The sequence below is a fragment of the Anabrus simplex genome, chromosome 1 (assembly GCF_040414725.1).
Source record: "Anabrus simplex isolate iqAnaSimp1 chromosome 1, ASM4041472v1, whole genome shotgun sequence".
Lineage (NCBI taxonomy): Eukaryota > Metazoa > Arthropoda > Insecta > Orthoptera > Tettigoniidae > Anabrus > Anabrus simplex.
Window position 1 is genome coordinate 1703976906 of NC_090265.1, and position 25045 is coordinate 1704001950.

At 37.7% G+C, this 25045-nt stretch overlaps 1 protein-coding gene across 1 annotated transcript; it reads right to left on the minus strand.

Annotated features, from left to right (window-relative positions):
• Positions 1–3392: 3392 nt before the first annotated feature.
• On the minus strand, positions 3393–25045 carry LOC136882054 (enoyl-[acyl-carrier-protein] reductase, mitochondrial). The gene is made up of 4 exons (XM_067154561.1): positions 24826–25045; positions 24194–24430; positions 23725–23999; positions 3393–4168 (listed from the first exon to the last, which is right to left on the minus strand). Exons 1-4 carry the CDS (start codon positions 25024–25026, stop codon positions 3760–3762), a joined length of 1122 nt encoding a protein of 373 aa, XP_067010662.1. The 5' UTR covers positions 25027–25045; the 3' UTR covers positions 3393–3759.

Sequence of the window (25045 nt, forward strand, 5' to 3'; positions counted from 1 at the left end):
GAGAAGCAATGCATTCATTTTTGAAAAATGGTGTAAACAAACAGATATATTAAGTACATACTGTCTGCCACAAATTTTCATATCAGTGTATGTTTGGAACCCTAAATGTTATGCTAATTTTCAGTTGACATTTTAGAATTTGTTATGAAGTCAACGACTACAAAAAACGGCTTCAGTGTATCGATATTATGCCATCTCATTGTAAAATATGTTTTTTAGTAAAAATGAATTGATAAAAAGGTTTATATAACTGTTTATATATCGGGTCTACCAAACCCAGCCTGACCGTGTATGTAACATTTTCCATCCAACTGCTCTATGGTTAATGTAAATAAGCAATTGAGTTACTTGTGTGTATACACACCCTACCACATAACATGCCTAATCCTAGAATATTCCAATTTATTTTTATTTTTTTGAGGTGTATACCATATAACAATTACTCATAATAATACAGTATTTACTTAGTACTAATATGAAATGTTTGTTGCAAATTAAATGTTATAAAAGATAGGTACAAAAATTGTACAGACAGCTTCCAAGTGATATTTGAAATTTACTGCATACAGAATATAAGCATAAATAATAAATTCAGGGCGCCATTCAGTGTTGAGATGTGTAATGTTATTTTGAGACTAACAGGGTTCATCACTGTCACCTCTCTTATTTATTCTATGTATGGATACATTCACAGTTGACATCCAGACACCATACCCATGGCCATCTAATATGCTGATGATGTGTTCCTTGCGGATCAGTCCCAAAGGAGTCTGGAAAATCTGCAAATTTGGAAAGACCATTTAGGGGCATATGGCTTTGCGCCTTAACATCACTAAAACCGAGTACGTGCAATGTGGCTTGCAGACTGCTGATACTATTCTCATCGACGGGCAAGATCTAGTTAAAACCAACCAATTTAAATACCTTGGATCACTCGTCACCTCAGATGAAAAGACATTACCAGACTCCCGAGCACGAGTAAATGCTACATGGTTGAAGTGGTGTAAGGCCGCTGGTGTACTATGTGACACGAAAATTCCTAACCACCTGAAAGGAAAAGTCTACAAATCCATGGTCCAACCAGTTGCACTCTATGGGTCGGAATGCTGGCCTACAACTAAGAAGCATGAGCAGGTTCTACATGGTATGGAGATGAAAATGTTACGTTGGTCACTGGGTCTTACAAGATTGGACCATGTCAGAAATGAAGATGTCCAAAGGCGATTGGAAGTGGCACCTATCTCAGAAGAGATACGAGAAGCACGACTTACTGTACATGGTATGGTCATGTCGTCCAAAGCCCTGCAGACTCAGTGATACATATAGCCCTTTGATTAGATCTGGATGTTCTCGATCCCGAGGTCATCCCAAGAAGCGATGGTTCGACTGCATCAAGAAAGACATGCGTGTTGTAGGCGTCACTGAATCTGACACCCATGACTACAGGAAGTGGAGGATGGCACGCTTAAAAGCGGACCCTGCACCAATGCGAGACTAAATGCTAGGAAAGACGAAGGTTAAATTGTTACTGTGTGGCTTAAATCATTCATAACAACCAGGAAGACATTTAAATGGACCAGTGGTTCCTAATGCATACACCTCTTCCTCCTACCTGGATGCTTCTATTTCAGGAACTAAACGTTATTCCAATTTTTATTTAAAAAAAACTATCATATTAAATATGTTAAATACACTGCCTGACAAAGAAATTAAAGCATCCAGAAAGGGAAGAGGAAATGAAATGAAACTTCACATGTTGAGAGGATATGTGATGTTATTTCAGTTATTACACAATCAAGTCAAATTTACAAAGAACTTGGCAGTACGAGCCCACTTATCAGTATGATGTTGCATTCTCTCTGGCCTGGTTGCATGCATTGATTCGGTTGGGAAAGGTGTCATAAAGCCATTGTATCCTCTCCTGAGGCAAGCTGGCATACAACTGTTGTAACTGGTCCTTGATATCCTGAATACTGGGACTGGGATGAGGTTGATGTCTGAGTTGGTCCCACACGTTCTGTCACGGACAGATCTGGGAATCTTTCTGGTGATGGGAGTACTTCAGCATCACGCAGACAGTTTGTAGAAACACGTGCCAAGTGTGGACGAACATTGTCCTGTAGAAAAATGGCACCATGATACTACCACATGAGGACGCAAGATGTCTGTGACTTACTGTTGTGTCGTCAGAGCTCCCTCAATCACTACTAGCTGTGACCTGAAGTCATAACCAATAGCTCCCCACACCGTGACGCCTGGAGAAACACCGCTGTGCCTCTCCAAAACACTGGAAGAATGGAACTTCTCCCCAGGTCACTGCCATACTCACAGATGATGGTCATCTGGGGTAGTGCAGAAGCGAGATTCATCAGCTGTCCATGCTTCCTGGTCACAGCACCACTTCAAACGCAGCAGTTTGTGTTGTGGTGTCAACGTCCGTCCATGCATGGGGTAGTAATTTCCTAGTCCGACTGCCGCTAGTCTCTGACTAATGGTGCAGGATGACATAGAATGTTGCAAGGAGTCCATTACTTATTTTAGGATGGCAGGTGCAGATGTGCTTGGTGCACAATATGGCGATCCTCCCTTCTGGGGGTCAGACATGGTTGACCAGAACCTTCAAGATGTGTATGCCTGCTCTCACATTCTCATGCAGTCCAACATCGGGCCACTGTTACATCTGACTGTTCCACAAATTTGGGTATTGCACGATTTGACCAACTGGCCAAACGGAGACCCACAATTGAGGCCCCTTTCAAACTCTGTCAGGTGCTGATAACGCTGTCTCACACAAGTACGCGGTATCTCTGTGTCCTTAACAGTGATCAATCAACATCTGATGTTGTTCATGTCTCTTATATACTCTACCATGCCTGGTAACAACACTAACGCATTCTGGTGGCTGTTCTACCAGTCACAGAAAATTGCAACTCTAATCATTTACATACCCGCCAATGGTGTGTACATGTGCAAAGTTAAATTGGTATCTGACTATTTCTTCTTTTTTTGTCAAGCAGTGTAGCACACTCCATTGCAAGTTCGAGTTTACCTCACTTATGTATAATGGTGACTCAATGTACACAGCACATACTAGTGACATCATGGCCGAACTGATTACTCGCATCTGACATTGCTGGTTTAGAATAGCAAGAACTGTTCTTGCAGTTCTAGGCATCATTCGTTCGCGTCACTACTGTAGATCTTTCCCTCAGTTAATTTGAGGGAGTTGTACTTTCCTGAAAGCAAGTGAGAAGACAAGAAAAAATTGTTAGCAATATTCCTTATTTGAGGAGAAATCAAAGAAGAATGAAATGGACAAGGCAGGAAATTCATAATTATCCTGTTGGTCTGAAGTCACAGCAAGTTGGTAAATGAGTGTATCTTCTCTGACATTTATCCTTGTAACTAAAAATAAATATTTTATTGTACATACAAATTTACATGCATGGTTTTAAACTTAACTTCAAATGCCTCAAAGAAAATTTCATAATTTACACAGGTACAATTTACAATACAGGAATGTACAATAAAATAGTACAGCACGAATCACATTTGAAACATTATATCTGATGTATTCACATCTAGATTGGTTTTCAAAGCAAGAGAAAGCATGATTAGCTCTCTCTCAGTTTTGCTATCATCACACACTGACAAAGTCAGCTCCCCAAGGTAATCTTTCAGAATTCTCACGCATGAGAAAAACAACATTCTGTTTGTTTTAAGCATTAATTATTGTATCAATAGCCTACCTAATGATTATCAATCCTTTTGAAAATCAAGAATGTATTTCATTCCTGTAAAGCCTTTAGATGACAGAGTATTTGATAAGGCCTCTTTGTAGTTGTTGAAGGCTACCAGTTTATGGGCAGGAGGTCTCAACTGTCCATTTACCATCATCTGAACGATATCATCTAACATATCAACTCGTTCAGGGCTGCTCTCATGAACAGTACTCCAACGTGTCATCCAAAATCCAAAAACTCTGATATCTTTGAAGATAAGAGAGGAAGTTGGTATACTGACAGGTTGTCTTGACATTCCACCATATGTAACCATGGTACCACGTTGATCTAAATGTCGCATCATTTCCAGAGCATTCTTGCCACCAACGCAGTTCAGTGCCAGTCGTGGTTTTGGAAGAATGGCTTTCTTGAACAGATCTATAGCCCTGTAAAGAAAGGGACAAATTGAACACAAAAAGCATTTAAATGTATTTCATATTCAAATTCTTACAATCATTTTAAAACTGAAAAAGCTCCAATTCTTTTCAAAATTGTATTTCTTAGCTGCTGCTAAATATGAAGCATATATAAATATGGCATGTTTTAGAATAGTGTTTATGATCTTTACTGCTGACTGGTGATGATCATAATCTAATTAAATGGGCTCTTAAATAATGTGAGTTTATAATACAAGTTTCATATGCAAATCTTTCAGTAAATTCTCAATGAAATGTGTAGTCTTTGGATATATCAGATGATAAGCAGTTATCACTTTGGCTACAAGACAACAGGAAGCTGAAACTAACAGTGTACAGTCCGACTAGTGCAGTAGATAGAACAGCAGCTAGAATCCTTCCCTGTATATTCGAGAGCGAGAAAGGCATCTCTACAATTTCAGTAAGAAGAAGTAATCCTGGTGAGGGTCCCACATACTGGAATCATATTCTAATTAAGGTCTTACCACGGAATTGTATGCCCTCCCTTTACATCTTAAATACCCTCGTAACCATTTGAAGAGATCTGTAACCTTTATTTACAATTCCATTTACATTATTACCACACCGAAGATCTTTCCTACATTCCCAAGTAGTCTTGGACACTAAAACATAATATTTTGAACTCTCAGCTTAATGATGTGAAGCTCAAATTGGTACTGAAGCTGATCCAATATAACTATGGAATCTTCTCATAATTGATGATATTCTTGGTATTTGATGGACAACGTAAAATTCACCAGAGAGAAGCAAGTGCAAATCATGGAAAGACTTGAGAACTGTAGATATAAAGAAAATACGTAATTAGTCCACCTTGGTCAATACAATAAATATTAAGTAAACACATATTAAAGGTACATATTTTGGCCCTACTGGGCCTTTTTCAGCCTTGAAAGAGAAATAAAATTTCCAAACATTTTTACAGGACAAAAATTCTGATGCTATTTTACATACGGATATTTATCACCAAGATTTCAAGAACAAGTGCTTTATATATATTCTTCTATATTATTTTTTGGTTATGTTTGTTTTTATGTTACAATAAGTTAAAAACATCTCAAGATGAATTATTTCATATGGACTTTTATAGTGTGGTGATTCTTTAGAGTATTCTGTAAACTTTATATTTCTTTTCCAAGGCTGAAGAAGGCCTAATGCAGCCAAAAACATGTACCTTTAATGTGTTTTTACTTAACATTTATTGTATTGACCAAGGTGGACTAATGTACATATTTTCTTTATTGTAAGATCAATACAGAGCAAATATGAGATTCTTAAATTGAATTGTCGATACGACTGAGCTGAAAGCCTTCATAGGTTTGTTATTTTACTCTGCAGCTTTTAAATCCAATACTGAAAGCATAAAGTCAATCTTTGTGATAGATAGTACCAGAAGGGAAATATACTGTTGCGTGACGAGTTGGAACAGATTTGAAACTCTTCACTCCAACCTAAGATTTGGAAACCCAGACAAAAGAAGTGAACACAAAGAGCTTGTTGCTACAGCAACATTTTCTGAGGTATTTGACTAATTTGTCAGGAACTGTCAAGAGTGCATTCAGTGTTGGATCCTCTGCCTGTATTGATGAGATGCTGGCCAGCTTCAGGGTGAGTTGTAGATTCAAAATTCCATTGTTGGGTGCACTTGTAAATGGTTAGCTGTTGAGAGTGCTCTTGCATTATCACAGTGATAGAGTAGTTAAAACCTATTGAAATTGTTTAAATTTGTGTTGTCGCGTCCTCCTGGGGACATGAACTCAGGACAGCTATTACCTCCCAGTATCGAACTGAAGGGGACGTAGGAGGAATTGCTGTACCTGATATATTAGAATCAGCCAGTCATAAAGGCTAGAACTCAGTAAGTGAATACAGGTATAGTCACACCTAGTAATATGAAGATTATAACTTAATATAATTCATATTCAGGAAATTAAGAATTGTAAGATTAGAAGTCATAATTCAACTTGTTGAGAAATATTGAGTAAGAAAAGTTTGTCATGCGTATAGAATCACAGGCATGAGGACGTGAGTCATGTTGACCGGTACATAGGTCAGGCCATAAACAATGCTAAGACGTATCAGAAATATACAGAGAATAGAGACCTCTGATTGATCAGAACTACGGAAAGTTCGGTAGTCACGTAGACGGATAATCTACAAGGTTCTAGAACATTAGGTGGGGCCACTGAGGATATATAAGGGCCGAGAAGCCATTGTTCAGGGCTTCTACTACTAATTCGCGGACGAGTTGCAGTCAGAACCCTTGTCGGTCGACAGGGCAATTACGCAATCTATAATAATAAGTCTTCTCATAACCTCATTTCGAACAGGAAAACTGAGAGACAACTTCTCACTCAAGACTTTCCAGAGTAAAGTCTTAATGTACTTGTACATAGTGTACATACTTGTAATTACATTCAGTTTGGAATATAATATCATCGTGGGATTCTACTCCATTGGCTACCTTTCTTCTCTGTACCTTAGTTGAAACTTCCCAACCCAAACGTTCCAACTGCTCAGGAACGATCCAACCAATCTGACATTCTCCTACAAGCTCTAATCCTGTCTGTCATGAAAGTGTATGTGTGTGTGATCCATTTAGCACTATTTAAAGTCATCTCCGTACAGGCCATGAAAGCCCTTGGAGGGGTGGAAGGTAAAGGCTTCTATTATCCGTAACCTCGGCACTCGATGTGGTAGAGTGGTTAGCGCTCTACGCCTGGCTGCCTTTGCCCCCAGGATGGTGTTTAATGCTTGATGGTAGAAGTTGGGAGTAGTGATATTTAATCTGAAAATTATATCAGGTGATTCAGTTAGTGTTCAGTAGATTATGTTTTCTAGGCTAAGAAGATGCCTTTGCTGGCGGGACCTAGTGTTTACAGTGCACTATGTCTTCTGGTATGGGCTAGAGCAATCTTGTTACTTTCATTGATCTGTCTCAGCTTTATCCTTGGCTTTGACAAAATGAAAGTGACTGAGGTATGAGTGATGCTAGTAATGCCATTCCTTCTGCAGCCAGTCCCTGCTCTGAATGGTGTGAAAATATTGCTCATAGGGTCAGTTGGTGGATGCATTTCAGTGGGCTTGGCAGACTGATATGTAATAGCAACTTCTGGCCCGGTGAGGAAAGCAACGGGAAACTACCTCACTCCTCATTTCCCTAGTATGCCTCTTCAGTGATGCCTAGGCCATCTATGACAGCTGATGGCAGAGCTGTTGAGGATCCAACCAGCCTTCGGGCTGAGGACTAAACAGGCTAAGAAGGCTAATTAGGTGTACTTTGTTTTGAATTTAGGTTTAGGAGATAATTTATGTAATAACATTAACTTTTTAATTTTTTTAAAAATTACCGTAGGTTCATAAGTATAATACTTACAAAGGAGTTGTAACTTCCACAGCTTACCCGACATTTCGTATAGATATCAGTTCAAACTATCACGAAGGTAATAAATTCAATTAAATAACACGGTATGCCAGTAAACTTCTATTTAAAAAGAAGTTAAAGAGAATACACAATATTTCACTGAATAATTACTCAACAGTCTTTGGATTGTTGAAGATTGTTTGGTGCATTCAGAGGTAAAAAGAAACTTGTGTCGTCATCCTGAGGTGGTGCAGCTCTTTTCAGGCACACCCCCATTGGAGATGAGCTGCATGTACCATTTCAACCACATACCAGCCCTCCTGCCATTCTTAAATTTCTGGCAGTACCGGGAATCGAACCCAGGCCTCCGAGGACGGCAGCTAATAACACTAACCGTTACGCTATGAAGACGGACATTCCGAGGTGATCAAAGAGTATATTATGGTAGTTAAGTAAAAAAAATAAATGCAAGAATAAGCTGATTACTGTATTCCAATAATTTGTAGTAATAAGTCCCCGGCATACTTTGTACTTTGCACCTTCGTTTATTCATCCAGTTAAAGTTAATAATCAAATTCCTATATCCCAAGAACATTGCAGTTCAAGTCCCCGGCGTAGTATTGTAGACAACCTCTTATTTTAATACTGTATGGTAAAATATTTGTGTAGTATATAGAAGTATCTGTAGCAACTCTCTTACTAGAATTCTGTTGTAATTGGGATAGGCTCAACTACAGTTTAGAATTGTGTAATTTTCCCGCATAGTAGGGAAAATATAACAGTAATCTACCAGCTGTAAAATCATACAGCCTAACCACATTTCAGTTGACAATTGTAGTGTAGATATGACAGATAGTATCTTGCCTGCTATATTCGTGTGTGTATCTATTAGAGCAAAGTAGGATAAAATAGTACTAATAATAATCTGTCTGCACATATAGCTTTGTTGGTAATCTTTGAGTAGTTCTTGCGAATTTCAAACTTGCAATATTCATTTCTGTTTGTGCTTAGTAGTAACATATTGTAATTAGGATACGTCTGAACGTAGTTTAAAATTATTTTAGTGTACTGTAGTATCTTACTGGAAATCAGTGTGCTTATGGTAAAATATTTGTGTAGTATAGTAGAAGTATCTGTGTAGCAACTCTCCTACTAGAATTCTGTTGTTGTAATTGGGATAGGCTTAACTGCAGTTTAGAATTGTGTAATTCTTGTGAATTCCTTTTGGTATTCTGTAATTAACAACAGTTAATATCCTGTTAGGGTGTTGCAGGATAAAGATATAGTATGACTAAGTAGTACTGTAGTGTAGTAGTATATTAATTAATTACCTTATTGTCGTGTGATCTTAGTGTACTGTCCTAGACAATATTTCTTTCCTTTCACTTTTTTTTTGCACAAATCTTTTTTTCTTTTCATTTTCCTGTACAGAATGGCTAAGTAGTGCAAGTGTAGGAACTGTGGGTGTGGTCAGGCATTAAGGAGTGTGAGGAAGGAGTTGCTAGTGGTTTTACGTAGCACCGACACAGATAGGTTAGGAAACGATGGGATAGGAAAGGCCTAGGAGTTGGAAGGAAGCAGCCGAGGCCTTAATTAAGATACAGCCCCAGCATTTGCCTGGTGTGAAAATGGGAAACCACGGAAAACCATCTTCAGGGCTGCCGACAGTGGGATTCGAACCCACTATCTCCGGATGCAAGCTCACAGCCACGTGCCTCTAACCGCACGGCCAACTCGCCCGGTGAGGGAAGGAGCTGGAGAGTTTGAGGGAGACAATTAGGATTCTCTCAGAAGACAGGAAGGAAGGTAGGCTTCCCTCAAACAATGTAAAGGATACAGTAGGTATAAACGAGGGATGGGAAGGAAAGTAGGGAATTGTATAAGACAGGTCGTCTAATGTTCTAAGGGGAAGGAGACTGCAGGCTAAGGGCTCCATTCAGGATCAGAATTCAGGACAGGTGTCTGTGAGAAATCAGTACGAGTTACTGTAGGTAGAACAACAGAGGGAAGATAAGGAACAGGGCACTGTTGCTAAGAAGTGTGGAAGTAGGAGGAAGGGAAAAAGTAGGAAAGGGAAATGTAGAGTAGAGGATAGGAAAAGACAGGTGGAACAGGGTAATGGGAGGGAGAAAAGGGAGGAGGAAGTAGCTTCTGCTGCTGTCAGAAAAGATAGGGCTGACAAGGAGAGGAGGGAATCAAATGAGGTGGGTAGGGTTGAGACTCTGGTAATGCGGGATTCCACTGTTAAACATATGGGGAAAGTGTGTGGAGGAAAGGTAACCAGGGTAGAGTGTTATCCAGGAATTAGGTTGAGGCAGATATTGAGGAAAGTAGAAGAGAAGGAGGAGGGAAAGGGGACGGTGGTAGTGTTTCACGTTTGTACCAAAAACGTAAGGCAAGCAGGTACAAGTACCTACATACTTGGGGATGTGTGGGATCTGGTAAATGCAGCACGGGTAAAGTTTAAGGAAGCGGATATTGTTTCAGTGGAAAACTGTGTAGGAGTGATACTGATTGGAAGATGATTGGGGATTTAAATGAGACTATGGAGTGGGTATGTGGAAAACTGGGAGTGAGATTTCTAGATCCTAATGGGTGGGTAGGAGATAGGGATATACGATCAGATGGCCCTCACTTAAACCGCAGTGGTATGTTTAAGTTAGGACATTTGTTTAGAAGGGTTATAGGGAGGTACATTCAGGGAAAAGGGGTGGTCTAGGGAGTGGTGATAAGGGTACAGGGATCTGGAAGTCAAGTAGGGATGACATAAAAATGTTAGTGTTGAAGTATTGTATATAAAGGAATATAATTAAGTAATTTAATAGATACTAGATATTATAACAGGAGTTGAATCAAGGCTGAGAAATTATATAATGGATACAGAAATTTTCTCACGGAACTGGAGTGTGTATCGTAGAGAAAGGATAGGATGGTAGGAGGAGTATTCATTCTGATGAAAGGAGAATTTGTAAGCTACAAAAAGGTTACAGATGACAAACATGAAATTCTAGGTGTAAGGTTCATTTCTAAAGATAATAGGCAACTTGAGTCTTTGGAGTGTATAGACTGGGATAGGGTAGTGCTGATGCTGATTCACAATTATTCAATAAGACAATCAGCTATGTGGGAAACGACATGGAAAGGAAAGTGATTGTAGTGGGAAATCTCAATTTACCAAATGTCAATTGGGTAGGTAATGTGAGCGACAGGAAACATGACCAACAAGTGGTAAATAAGTTAATATGGGAAGGACAGCTGATTCAGAAAGTGATGGAACCAACTAGAGGGAAGAATATTCTGGACGTGGTACTGGTAAAACCAGATGAACTCTATAGAGAAACCGAAGTAATTAATAGTATTAGTGATCAGGAAGCTATTTTTGTTGTACTTAAAAATAAATGTGATAGAAAGGAAGGGCTTAAAAGTAGGACTATTAGGCAGTACCATATGACTGATAAAACAGGCATGAGGGAGTGTTTAGAAAGTAACTATGATCGGTGGAAAACGGTAAATAAAAATGTAAACCGACTCTGGGACCTTTGAAGGTGGTAAGAAATGGTAAAGACCCATTTTATTATAACAGAGAAATAAAGAGACTAAGAAGGAGGTGCAGGCTGGAAAGAAATAGAATTAGAAATGGTTGTGGAAGTAAGGAGAAATTGAAGGAACTTACTACGAAATTGAATCTAGCAAAGGAGTCAATCAGGATAATATGAGGGCAAGCATAATTGGCAGTCATATAAATTTTAGTGAAAAATGAAAGTGTATGTATAGGAACGTTAAGGTGGAAACAGGTTCCAAGGACATTCCAGGAATCAATATTGAACAAAGGGAGAGTGTATGTGAGGATCTTCAAAAGGCAGAAGTATTAGTCAGCAGTATGTAAAGATTGTGAATTTACCTATGATAACAATGACATCTATATATATAAGAGTTTTGTCTGTACATTGCTCAGAATTTAAAAAGGATGGTATTTCTGTATCAGTTGTGCCCACAGTAACAAGGAAATGCACTTTTTAATTTTCCGTAATTTCTGTCTGTCTGTCTGTCTATATGTATGTACACGCATCACAAGAAAACGGCTGAAGAGAATTTACTGAAAATGAGTATGCAAAGTCGGAGAATATGTCGCTACAATCTAGGCCAAAAATAATTTTGTTCACGCTGAGTGAAATGGTAGTTTAGAGGAAGGCCTAAAATTTAATTCTCAAATAAGTATGTTATTAGCGGTCGTATCTTAATGAAAATCTGTATGCAAAGTCGGGGGAATAAGTAGATATAATATAGGTAATAAATAGTTGTATTTACACAGACTGAAATGGTAGTTTAGGGGAACACCTAAAATTTAATTCTCAAATATTTATGTTATTACTGGTTCTATCTTAATGAAAATCAGTAGGCGAAGTCGGGGAATAAATCGCTTCAATCTAGGCTATAAATAATTTTAGTCACGCTGAGAAAATGGTAGTTTAGGGGAAGGCCTAAAATTTAATTCTCAAATATGTATATTATTAGTGGTCATATCGATGAATACTACATAACTAAAGTTACACAGTATTAAATTTTTGATCATTTATGTCTTATACATTGTTACTGTAACAGCTATGATCACAGAGATATTAATGAATTTGGATTATCGTTACTAAGTCCATATCAGCGCCGAGTCACGAGAAAATGGTCAAACAGAATTTAATGAAAATCGGTATGTAAAGTCGGAGAATAAGGAACTACGGTCTACGCAATGAATAATTTTATAAGACGCCCTAATATCACAGAGTCGAAAGAAAACTAAATGTGAAGGTCTACAATATAAAAAGCTCACAAAATTGATCAACAATAACATTACATTGACCATTGTTTGTTGTGATGTGCTCTGTCTTGTCTGTTGCCACTCATCTCCGACAGACAGGATTGCTGCTGTGTACCGAGTTATTTAAAATTTGCTTTACGTCGCATCAACACAGGTAGGTCTTATGGCGACGATGGGATAGGTAAGTGTGTAACAGCCGGCTTGAATATTGGCGGGAAGTAGCTGGGGAGTTAGATAACTTTCTTCTTTAGCATGCCACTCCTCTGGTACGTAAATTTTCTGATGCTACTGGTATGTAACACACTGGTTCATCGTAGCATTCGAGTAATTCAATCTCTACTCTGAGGCACTGATTGGAATGAGCAAAGATGGGATAGGAAAAGTCTAGGAGTGTGAAGGAAGCGGCCTTGGCATTAATTAAGGTACATCCCCAACATTTGCCTGCTGTGAAAATGCGAAACCACAGAATACCGTCTTCAGAGCTACCAACAGTGAGGTTCGAACCCACTATCTCCCGGATGCAAGCTCATAGCTGCGTGCCCCTAACCATATGTCAAGTCGCTCGGTAGTACGGAGTGTAACAGCCGGCTTGAATATTGGCGGGAAGTAGCTGGGGAGTTAGATAACTTTCTTCTTTAGCATGCCACTCCTCTGGTACGTAAATTTTCTGATGCTACTGGTATGTAACACACTGGTTCATCGTAGCATTCGAGTAATTCAATCGCTACTCTGAGGCACTGATTGGAATGAGCAGTGTGCATATTTAATGGAATAATGGCAGAGGGGTGCTCACGGCAGTCTGCAGCCTGGTCATTCCAGCTCTGGAAATTTGGACTGTTAGATTGGCACCGTAGTACTGTAATAACAAAGTTTTTATTCTAATCCACCTGTTCAATACATTATAATGTTGTCACATTTAAAATACCTTCATTAATTGACAAGTTATTTGTGGGACATGTTTCGCTCCCTTACAGAGCATCATCAGCCAGATCTGAAACTCGAAGAATGGTTATGTTCGTAAACAATGACTGCAGAACTATTGAAACATTTTTCACAAACTTAAACCTACTCTATTAGAATATCATAAAATACATACACTTTGATCATGCCTTAATAACATGGGCTTTAGTAGGAGATACACATTAAAATTGTGGTAGAATGAGTTATTCTAAAATACTTAAAACAAGTAGCATGATTAACATCTTTGAAATATGTGAAATTCAATCTTAAGAACTAGATTTGAAAGTTTCTTTGCAATGAGATCTGGTAAAATTTTTTTATATCCTTTAAGGATAAGACTCTATAAACATTCAAAGATCTCGTCGATTTGATAATTGGACTTGTGACAGGATCAACCAAATCTGAATATTGAAGAATGGTTAAGTTACATTTGTAAACATTGACTCAAGAACTATTAAACCATTATTTCACAAACTCAAACTTGATTTACTAGAATCTTTCAGAATCTTTGGTGACATGCCTTAATAACTTGGGTTTAGTAGGAGAGACACATAATTGTGGTAGAATGAGTTGTTCTAAAATACTTAAAACAAGTAGCATGTCTAACATCTTAGAAAGACTTGAAATTCAATCTTAAGAACTAAATTTGAAAATTTCTTTGCAATGAGGTCTGGTGAAAGAATTTTATATCCCTTAAGGATAAGGAGTCTATAAAGATTCAAAAATCTCGTCGATTTGATAATTGTATTTGTAACAGGATGATATTGATCTTCATGAAATTTAAATACTTGTTGTCATTTGACCACGGCAAGAGCTGTTGAATAAATAGCTCTGGTTGACGTCGGTGACCATACGTTGAAATTGCAGATTTAAAAAGGTATGTGAAGGGATGTAAATCGACGATCGTGGTTAAAAGTTGTTAAGTAGTTTATCTTGTTGTATTTCTGTAACAAGAAAAGGAACCTTGTAAGTAATCGGAAGTTGTATTGCTTGTTAATTGCGTGCTTCTCGAACTTTACTTACCCCTGCAACTGCCGTTTGTCAATTTGGTGTTAACTAAGGTTGTATGGCTACTGCTTGCTGTTCCGTGTCTACTCCTTGTGTTGTATGAGTGAGATGGTAGGAGTTGAGGGGAGGGAGTAGGGGTACGAGGAGAACTGTTAGTAGGTTTAGTTTTGGAAGGGGAATGTCTAGTAGGGTCGCAGGGAGGGGTTGTGTTCCATGATTATTATTTGTTTTGGGGATAAAAACTTTGGCAAAACTGCTTTTTTCTAGATTAAGCATTTGTAAAAGTTCAGGTAATTGTTCGTGAAAAGGATTTCTTATTTCGATTTCGTCATTTAAATTTTTTCTTTATTGAATATTTTTTTACAAGTTGTTCTACGTCGCACCGACACAGATAGGTCTTATGGCGACAATGGGACAGGAAAGGCCAAGGAGTTGGAAGGAAGAGACCGTGGCCTTAATTAAGGTACAGCCCCAGCATTTGCCTGGTGTGAAAATGGGAAACCACGGAAAACCATCTTCAGGGCTGTCGACAGTGGAGTTCGAACCCACTACCTCCCGAATGCTGGATACTCTTTATTGAAATGCTGGTCTAAACGGATATAGATATTTTCTAATCCTGTCATTAATTTTCCCTTTTCTATCTTTTTGATAATTTTTAGGTCTTTTTCTACAGTTGTAAAATTTAGTTCTTAAGATTGAATTTCAAGTCTTTCTAAGATGTTAGACATGCTACTTGTTTTAAGTATTTTAGAACAACTCATTCTACCACAATTTTAATGTGTCTCTCCTACTAAACCCAAGTTATTAAAGGCATGTCACCAAAGATTCTGAATTTTATGATACTCTAGTAAATCAAGTTTGAGTTTGTAAAATAATGGTTTAATAGTTCTTGAGTCAATGTTTACAAACGTAACAATTCTCCAAGATTCAGATTTGGTTGATCCTGTCACAAGTCCAATTATCAAATCGACGAGATCTTTGAATCTTTATAGTCTTATCCTTAAAGGATATAAATTTTTTTTAACCAGATCTCATTGCAAAGAAACTTTCAAATTTAGTTCTTAAGATTGAATGTCACCTATTTCAAAGATGTTAAACATGCTACTTGTTTTAAGTATTTTAGAATAACTCATTCTACCACAATTTTAATGTATATCTCCTAAGCCCATGTTATTAAGGCATGATCAAAGTTTATGTATTTTATGATATTCTAATAGAGTAGGTTTAAGTTTGTGGAAAAATGTTTCAATAGTTCTGGAGTCATTGTTTATAACATAAAAATACTTCGAGTTTCAGATCTGGCTGATGATGCTCTGTAAGGGAGCGAAACATGTCCCACAAATAACTTGTCAATTAATGAAGATATTTTAAATGTGACAACATTATAATGTATTGAACAGGTGGATTAAAATAAAAACTTTGTTATTACAAATAACACACTTCAATACGGATTAAAACATGAGATTAGTCACTTGCAATCGTTGTACTGTTCATTAAAAGTGAGAAAATGTGCAGTTTTTCATTTGATGAATTATTTTTTATGCTTTTAATCGCTACATTCTTACTGACGTTTTTGTAATGACTTATGTTGACTTCAGTTAGGAAAACCACAAAGTCAGTCTGAGAATTCCGTAGCGAAGCACGGGTACATCAGCTAATTTACAATAAGGTACAGAAGTTGAAAACTAGAAAAGCGGCTGGAATTGATAAGATTTTGGAGGATATACTACAACAAATGTGTTCGGATATAGTACCATATCTGAAGTACTTATTTGATTATTGTTTGCATCAAGGAGCTATACCAAATGAATGGAGAGTTGCTATAGTAGCCCCTGTGAATAAAGGAAAGGGGATAGATATAAAGCCAAAAATTACAGGCCAGTCAGTTTGACATATATTTGGCATGTAAGTTCCGGGAAAGCATTATTTCCGATTATATTAGACATGTTTGCGAAATTAATAACTGGTTTGATTTTTTTTTTTGCTAGTTGCTTTACGTCGCACTGACACAGATAGGTCTTATGGCGACGATGGGACAGGAAAGGGCTAGGAGTGGGAGGGAAGCGGCCGTGGCCTTAATTAAGGTACAGCCCCAGCATTTGCCTGGTGTGAAAATGGGAAACCACGGAAAACCATTTTCTGGGCTGCCGACAGTGGGGTTCGAACCTACTATCTCCCGAATACTGGATACTGGCCGCACTTAAGCGACTGCAGCTATCGAGCTCGGTAACTGGTTTGATAGAAGGCAGTTTAGGTTAAGGAAAGGTTATCACACTGAAGCTCAACCTGTAGGATTCCAGCAAGATATAGCAGATATCTTGGATACAGGAGGTCAAATGGACTGTATGACGATTGACCTGTGTATGGTATTTGATAAGGTGGATCATGGGAGACTACTGGCAAAATAAGTGCAATTGGACTAGCCAAGAGTGACTGAATGGGTGGCTATATTTCTAGAAAATAGATCTCAGAGAATTAGGGTAGAGGAAACTATTTGACCCTGTTTTAATTAAGATGGGAATTCGTCAAGGTAGTATTATTGGACCTTTATGTTTTCTTATATATATATATAAATGATATGAGTAAAGAAGTGGAATCAGAGATAAGGGTTTTTGCAGATGATGTTATTCTATATAGAGTAATAAGTAAGTTACAAGACTCTGAGCAACTGAAAAATGACCTCGATAATGTTGTGATATGGACAGCAGGCAATGGTATAATGATAAACGGGATTAAAAGTCAGGTTGCGAGTTTTACAACTAGGAGAAGTCATCTCAGTTTTAATTACTGCACTGATGGGGTGAAAGTTCCTTATGGGGGTAATCACATAAATGAGATTGTAAATAAAGGATACAGATCTCTGCACATGGTTATGAGGGTATTTAGGCATTGCAGTAAGGATATAAAGGAGAGGGCATATATGTCTCTGGTAAGACCCCGAACAGAGTATGGTTCCAGTGTATGGGAACCTCATCAGGTTTACTTGATTCAAGAACTGGAAAAAATACAAAGAATAGCAGCTTGATTTGTTCTGGGTAACTTCTGACAAAACAGTAGCATTACAAAAATATTGCAAAGTTCGGGCTGGGAAGACTTGGGAGAAAGGAGGCGAGCTGCTCGACTGTCTGTAATACCATATAAAGGGTCCGTTATTGGACATTATAAATTTTCCAGCTAGCTCATTTGTGATATCATAAGTTGTATGTTCCGAGCTGTCAGTGGAGAGATGGCATGGAATGACATTAGTAGATGAATAAGTCTGAGTGGTGTCTTTAAAAATAGGAAAGATCACAATATGAAGACAAAGTTGGAATTCTTTCTTTTTTTAAGTTGCTTTTTCGTCGCACCGACACAGATAGGTCTTATGACGATGATGGGACAGGAAAGGGCTAGGAGTAGGAAGGAAGCAGCCGTGGCCTTAATTAAGGTACAGCCCCGCATATGCCTGGTGTGAAAATGGGAAACCACAGAAAACCATCTTCAGGGCTGCCGACAGTGAAGTTCGAACCCACTATCTTCCGAATACTGGATACTACTGAAATAATAACAATAAGTGATTTTATTAATTTGACCACCTAATCAATCCAATAAATCTTGTCTTTGTTGAATTACATTGACATGTTAATTAAAATGGTACATTTTTGCCTTACATATAGGCATCATCAGCCATGGTTTAACCTTGAAATAAAATCAGGCACCTGATTTACATATAAATAAAATAAAACTAATTTATAAAAAGCCTTGAAAAGAGTTGAAAGAAAATTAACATATGGTAAAAGACTAGTACAATGTTGGTTTTAAAAACTATGCTATGAGTTAGAAGTTTATGTTTGGTGGAAGTATTTGCAATAGTGACAATGGAAGACTACTAAGTAAAATGAATAAAGCAACAGTTTGTTATAGACAAGTGGTAAAATTGCTATAAAATGATGTTTACCGACTAGCGGTTAGAACTAGATAACAATGAGAATGACGATCAAAATAGTATCTTTTAAAACATGATGTTGAATAAAATAATGATGAAAGATGGTCAAGTGCCTGTAATTATTTGTTATCGTAAGATAAAAGTCAAAAATCAATAGCATATGGTGATGATGTGGTTCACTTTGATGAAGAAGTACGAGGTTGTAGTTGAAGGTTAATATACAATGTTGATATTGGACCTCTATGGGCCATCTCATTTGATATGATGCTATAATATTGTTAAGACATGTAGGTTTGTTGACATGCTGGTCGAAAAGCCAATGTGACAGTTGAATGTAGCTAACGTGTTTTACCATATGTTAATTTTCTTTCAAGTCTCTTCAAGGCTTTTTATAAATTCGTTTCATTTTATTTATACGTGGGTAAGTCAATAAATAAGTCGCAAACATGTGTGGACCTTATACCATTTGAAATTCAGTGCGCAAGTTTTGCCAGCAGATGGCAGCATATGTATGCCTGTCGTATGACACCTCGCAGGCACTCAGTCAGTCAGAGGCTGTTAGTGCATGATGGCACATGTGTTGCATGACTATACACGAGAACAGCGTGCAGTTGTGCGTTTTTTTTTTTTTTATGGGCCAAAGGATTATCCACAGAAGAAGTGCATCACGAAATGCATCCCGTCTATGGTGAAAACTGTTTCTCATGGAAAGCTGTGTTCAATTGGATCCAGAAGTTTAACCATGAAAGGAAAAACATCAGAGATGGGGTGTGTCCTGGTCGTCCTGTGGAAGTGTCAACTGCAACCACACTGCAGTGTGTGCATCAACTCCTGACTTAGCCCCCAGTGATTTTCATCTGTTTGGGCCCCTAAAAAAATCATTTGGGTGGCCGTCATTTTGATACAGATGATGCCATAATCTATGAGGTTACACGCTGGCTGCGACAGCAGCCAAAGGACTTCTTTGCTGCTGGCTTTCAAGGACTTGTAAAGAGATGGCGTAAGTGCCTGAATGTACAGGGTGAATATGTGGAAAAGTGAAATAAATGTCAGAAAGTTACTTTGTTTATTTTTGCCTCAATTCAGTTTTGAGACTTATTTATTGATTCGCCCTCGTATGTAAATCAGGTGCCTGATTTTATTTCAAGGTTAAACCAATGGCTGATGATGCCTACATGTAAGGCAAAAAATGTACCATTTTAATTAACATGTCAATGTAATTCACCAAAGAGAAGCTTTATTGTATTGATTAGGTGGTCAAATTAATAAAATAACTTATTGTTATTATTTCAATCAAATATCATCAATATGGATAACGAATTATATTTATCACATGTAATATTGGATACTAGCTGCACTTAAGTGACTGCAGCTATTGAGCTTGGTGAATTTGGAATTCAGGAGGACAAATTGGGGCAAATATTCGTTTACAGTAAGGGGGGTTAGGGATTGGAATAACTTACCAAGGAAGATGTTCAATAAATATACAATTCCTTTGAAATAATTTAAGAAAAGGCTAGGAAAACAACAGACAGGAAATCTGCCATCTGGGTGACTGCCCTAAATGCGAAGCAGTATTGAATGATATGTCCAGTAAGCCGTGTAAGTATGGGCTAAATCTGAATTGCCTTCTGATGTAACAAACAATATTATTTCCAGTAGTAACATCTATTGTAGTAAGAACTCTGATAGGTCAATACTAAGTGTACAAGAACAATGTCTTTTGAAACCTACTCGAGCAGTACTTCAATAATAATAATAATAATAATAATAATAATAATAATAATAATAATAATAATAATAATAATAATAATAATAATAATAATAACAATAATAATGTTACTGGCTTTATGTCTCACTAACTACTTGTACGGTTTTCGGAGACACCGAGGTGCGAGATGCTGGAATTTGGTCCCGCAGGAGTTCTTTTACGTGCCAGTAAATCTACCTCCAAATACTACCGGACTGAGCCAGGATTGAACCTGCCAAGTTAGGGTCAGAAGACCAGTGCCTTAACCGTCTGAGCCACTCAGCCTGGCTAAAGCAGTACTTCGACCCAGTGCCCCCCTACATGGATCTAACAGAAATATAACTACAGACAACTGGTTGGAGTGAAAGAAGTCGTGAAATATGTCAAAGACAAGAATGCAACATACATAGGAACTCTTTAAAAGAATACACAGGGAATTCCACTGGCATTTTTGTCAACAAAGTCAAGAGAAGTAGGATCATCTCTATTTGCATTTATCGGAGACATTAACTTTGGTGTCAGAAGTCCCAAAGAAGGGGCGAGCTGTAATTGTCTGGTCTTCAATGCACAATGACAGTGCAATTGATACAGAGTTCATAATTTGAAATCACAATATACTATAACTGCAACAAAGGAGGTGTATATGCCTTGAATGAAAGTGTATGGTTTATTGCATTGGATGATGCACACGTTGGTGACCTAGCCTATGGCTATTTTCTACAGGGTCTTGGAAATCAGTGTTGTCAATGCATTCATGGATAATCCAGTGAGAACAAGGTTAGATTTCATGTTGGATCTCGCCTCCTCTTTTGTGAAACCGCAGATGGAAAGAAGAGTGAACAATTTTCATCTTATTTTCGAGCTGAGATTTTGCATCCACAGAGTAATGAGAATATCATAAGAACCACTACCCTCGAATGAAAAGCTACAAAAAAGGAAAATGTGTTATCTGTGTGATCCAAAATAGAAGAAGAGGAAAACCTCAAACTTGTGCCACGGGTGCAAGAAATCAGTCTGTTTGGAGTGCGCCTGATGCACTCAACATGAGTAGGAATGGAGACTAAGTTCCTACCTTTCAGATTTTTTCTGTGCTAATAATCTTAATTTCCACCATTTTAAGTTATTCATGTCAGTGTTCTAAGAAACTGCAGTAGAATTAGTCATGTTACTTTGTGATATACAATTTTTTTTCGTTTATTGCTACCTTTCATCACAATTAAAAAGATTGTCAACAAACGGTACATTATTTCATTACTATGTGCATACTTCCCCATCAGAAAAGGTCATTATTGAGTACTAGACAATGGTAAAATTTATACAAATTCTGACTGGACCTCGTGATTAGTGTTACAAATCAAGACCTCAGTTATTAGAGGTTAATTAAGCGGCAAATATAACTAATGCCAGATATTAGTTTTTCATCAGACAACTTCCTCAAGGAGGAAGCAGAAACAATACTTTTCTAAATGTGGTACCTTATTCAGAGTTTTTAATACTGAAAATCAGAAATATCAGTCAGTTACCATACTAGTAATAAATGTACATTGTAAAAATTAACCCTTAAACTTGAATTTGTTTAGCTGGTCACATACTTTTACTTGCATTTATAGTTCTGGAAATATTTGGCTATACTGCTATCTGTTCTCAAGGCAAAAACAATTTTTGTTGCAAAACTTTAGTTGGAATGAAATACTATACATATTTTCACAAACACTGAATATGCAGAATTTTATTTACTTGTACACTTTTGCATTATGTGGGAACTTCATAAAATCAGCATAGGCAGGCTTGTACGTTACTGAAGGTTATCATGTTCTGATGATCTGGAACCTTCAACTTCAGATTCACTGAATATTTCTGAAGCACCCTAAATCAAGTTCCAGGAGACAATCTTCATTCAAGTTCAAATCTTTCACAATTACACCAATTACACTAATGCTCAACCCACTTAATTTGTACGAGGCCATTTTACACCTTCCAACCGCAAACATAGTGCTCGATATATGTTCTCGGATTGCCTGCCCCCAGACCACGCGAAGAATTATATTCAGAAGGGCAGGGATTATTTACATTCTATGCAATGCTCGAGAACTCCTAGCTACTTAAATTCTTATGTTAAAACAAGTTATTCTTGGAGCAAACATTATGTCGGAACATTTGTGATCATACAAACACAACAGAAGAGCTTTAAAAAGTTCTGTTTCCGTTCTACGTATCTACAGAACTGCTCAACCCTTAGCATTAACGTTAAAATTGAATAATTGAAAAAGAGGTTCAACCTATTCAATACATAAGAGAAAGAAATGTAGTGATTACATTCTTATTTAATAGTAATTAGAATTGGGACCGGTTTCGACCATAGTCCAGGTCATCGTCAGCCGATCAAAACATAAAAAACATGAAAAACAATGCATATGAAAAAGAAAAGGATTAAGTGAACTCTGGATCGGTATAAGAGGCAATATAAAATGATGATGGGGGTAGAAACTGTGAGTCACTTAAAAGAAAACAGTGCGTAATTTTATGAATGGTGGTATGGTACACGCAATGATAGGTAAAGTCTCACAATGTTTATGAACAGCGGAGAACGGTCAAATGGGTCAGTTTTTACACACCGTCAGGCACAAAGTCACAACACTATCGAATAACATATGAAGATCTATCAATATGTTGAAGTCGAAGACGAATAGATTTATAGAAGCAAACTGCCAGTTCCCGGTGATCAGCGTGGCACACTCAAGGTCATGCGCTATAGTCTCGAACGCTAAAGTAGAATGGAGAATATCCTGAAGATCCAGTATTTGCCTCGGTTGCGGGAAATTAAGTATGTATATATAGATACATACAACGCAATTCAGTATAACTGAATGAGTAATTGTGTTACGTACTGACCAGGAGATTCTTAGCACCCCCTGGCCACTGAAGGCCTGCCAGGAACTGGGGACCGAAGTATTTGTTAATTCAGCCATAATGATAATATTCTGGGGAATAAATTAAATATCTTGGCTACATAATCTACGAGAATGATATGGGCTCAGTACCCCCACTCTTTTTCCAGTTGCTGAGAACAAGAACCATATTGCCCTGATGGCAGCCGACATCCAATGAGGATATGGTAGAAGAAGAAAAAGAATATATTCAGCACGGTGAAAGAAGGAGAGATATGGAGAATTAGAACTAATGAAGAAATAAAATCCTTGTATAAATTGCCTGATTTGGTAAGATCTGTTAAAGTTAAGATAGTTAGGGCTTCTGCAACAGATAGACTAGAAGAAGAAAGGTATCCATAGAAGGGTCTAATGGAACATCTAGGTGGTAGAAGAATGAGAGATCGGCTCTGTGTGAGATAACTGGATGATATAGGGGCAGATTACATAGCTACTGGTACAAGATGATGGCAGAGGCATGTAGAAGACAGAGTTGACTGGAAATTTGCGGTCAAGGAGCTTGAAGGTCATCAAAGAGCCATAGAGTGAGTAAGTAAGTACTGTAAATAAGTACCATAAGTAAGTAATCTTAACCTAGATTGCATTCTAGATCTAGAAACGTTGAGGTTAACAGGCAGGTGGACATAATTTCCAAGTGTATAAAAAGACAACATTACACCGAAGTTACGTTTGAATACAGAGCATACCTAAGTAATAGCAGATAAATAATGATAACTAGGCTATGCTGTAAATGAATAACTTGCCTCACTTCTTCCTCTGTAAAGACATATGTAGCACCTAAGTCTTTGAGATAGCCTCTCAGCTCGCAAATATTGTCCCTGTTTCTCACAATGTTAATAGAATTTATTCCCCAGGCCTTGCACATCTGAATCACATTCTGGCCACAAGCACTGTTGGCCCCGTTCTGAATAACTGTATCTCCAGGCTGCAATTTCACAAAATCTTTCAACATTCGATATGCAGTGCAAGGATTTACTGACAATGTAGCAGCTTCCACTACACCAAGCTGATTTGGAATCTGTAAATAACAAGAGTATAACATTTATTTTAAACTAAGTTTGGATAGATATATAATGATAAACTTAGATGTCAATAAGAGATATGTTTCCAAATGAAGTTATTCAGTAGAACATTACAGCATTGAAAATAATGAGAGGACAATAGTTTTTCTATTTCCTAATAAAATAATACAATAAATACATGTAAGCCTACCTTGATAAGGTCATTTGCATCACAAACTGCTCGAGACCGCCAGGTGCCCCAAGCAACACCTTTAGGCAACACTCTGTCACCTTTTTGAAGTCCTACAACTTCTGAACCCATTGCTTCTATTTCACCGACACCTTCATTTCCTGGAATTGCTGGAAGAGGTGGTTTGATAGGGTACACACCTTGTATAGTATTAATATCTGCAGGGTTCACAGGGGCTGCCAGCATTTTTATAACAACCTGAACACACAAGCAGGGCATGTTTATTAGGAATATAATCAGATATAAAGAAATAAGTTAGTTTACAACTTTCCAACCAATAAACAAATGTTAATAATGAAGAATACCCTATAAAATTATCCAATTATTTGTGACTGTCTGAAATGCAATATACGCAATCATATTTGAGTACAGGGAAGAGTATGTTCGTAACTATGGCCGTTCTTCCCAGCAAATACAAAAATTTGTTTTTTCAGCCGAAAATTCGATTAAGACAAATCTCTTAATTAAAGCCAATTTTCAAGCTTCCCTATAACCGGTGAAGGAGATCTCTCTTTGCTGGCATCAAGTTATGTGAAATCTTTCACACAGTGAGTGACATAACCTGCAAATGCATGGTTATCATGTTTACCTACCTCATTTGGTTTTGGAGCTGGTAGAGGTTCTTCTTCTTGACGAACAACCTTCAGAGCATCTCCGAATTCGGAAAATACAAGCTTTTGGGTTACATGTCGGCTGTCAATTGGCAGTTTAGTTGAAAATGCTGCACAGTTTCGTAATAACCGGGCACTTCTACCAAAACGCAACGCCATGATTTTAACGCATATGGTCATCATTGATCGATAACAACAGCTG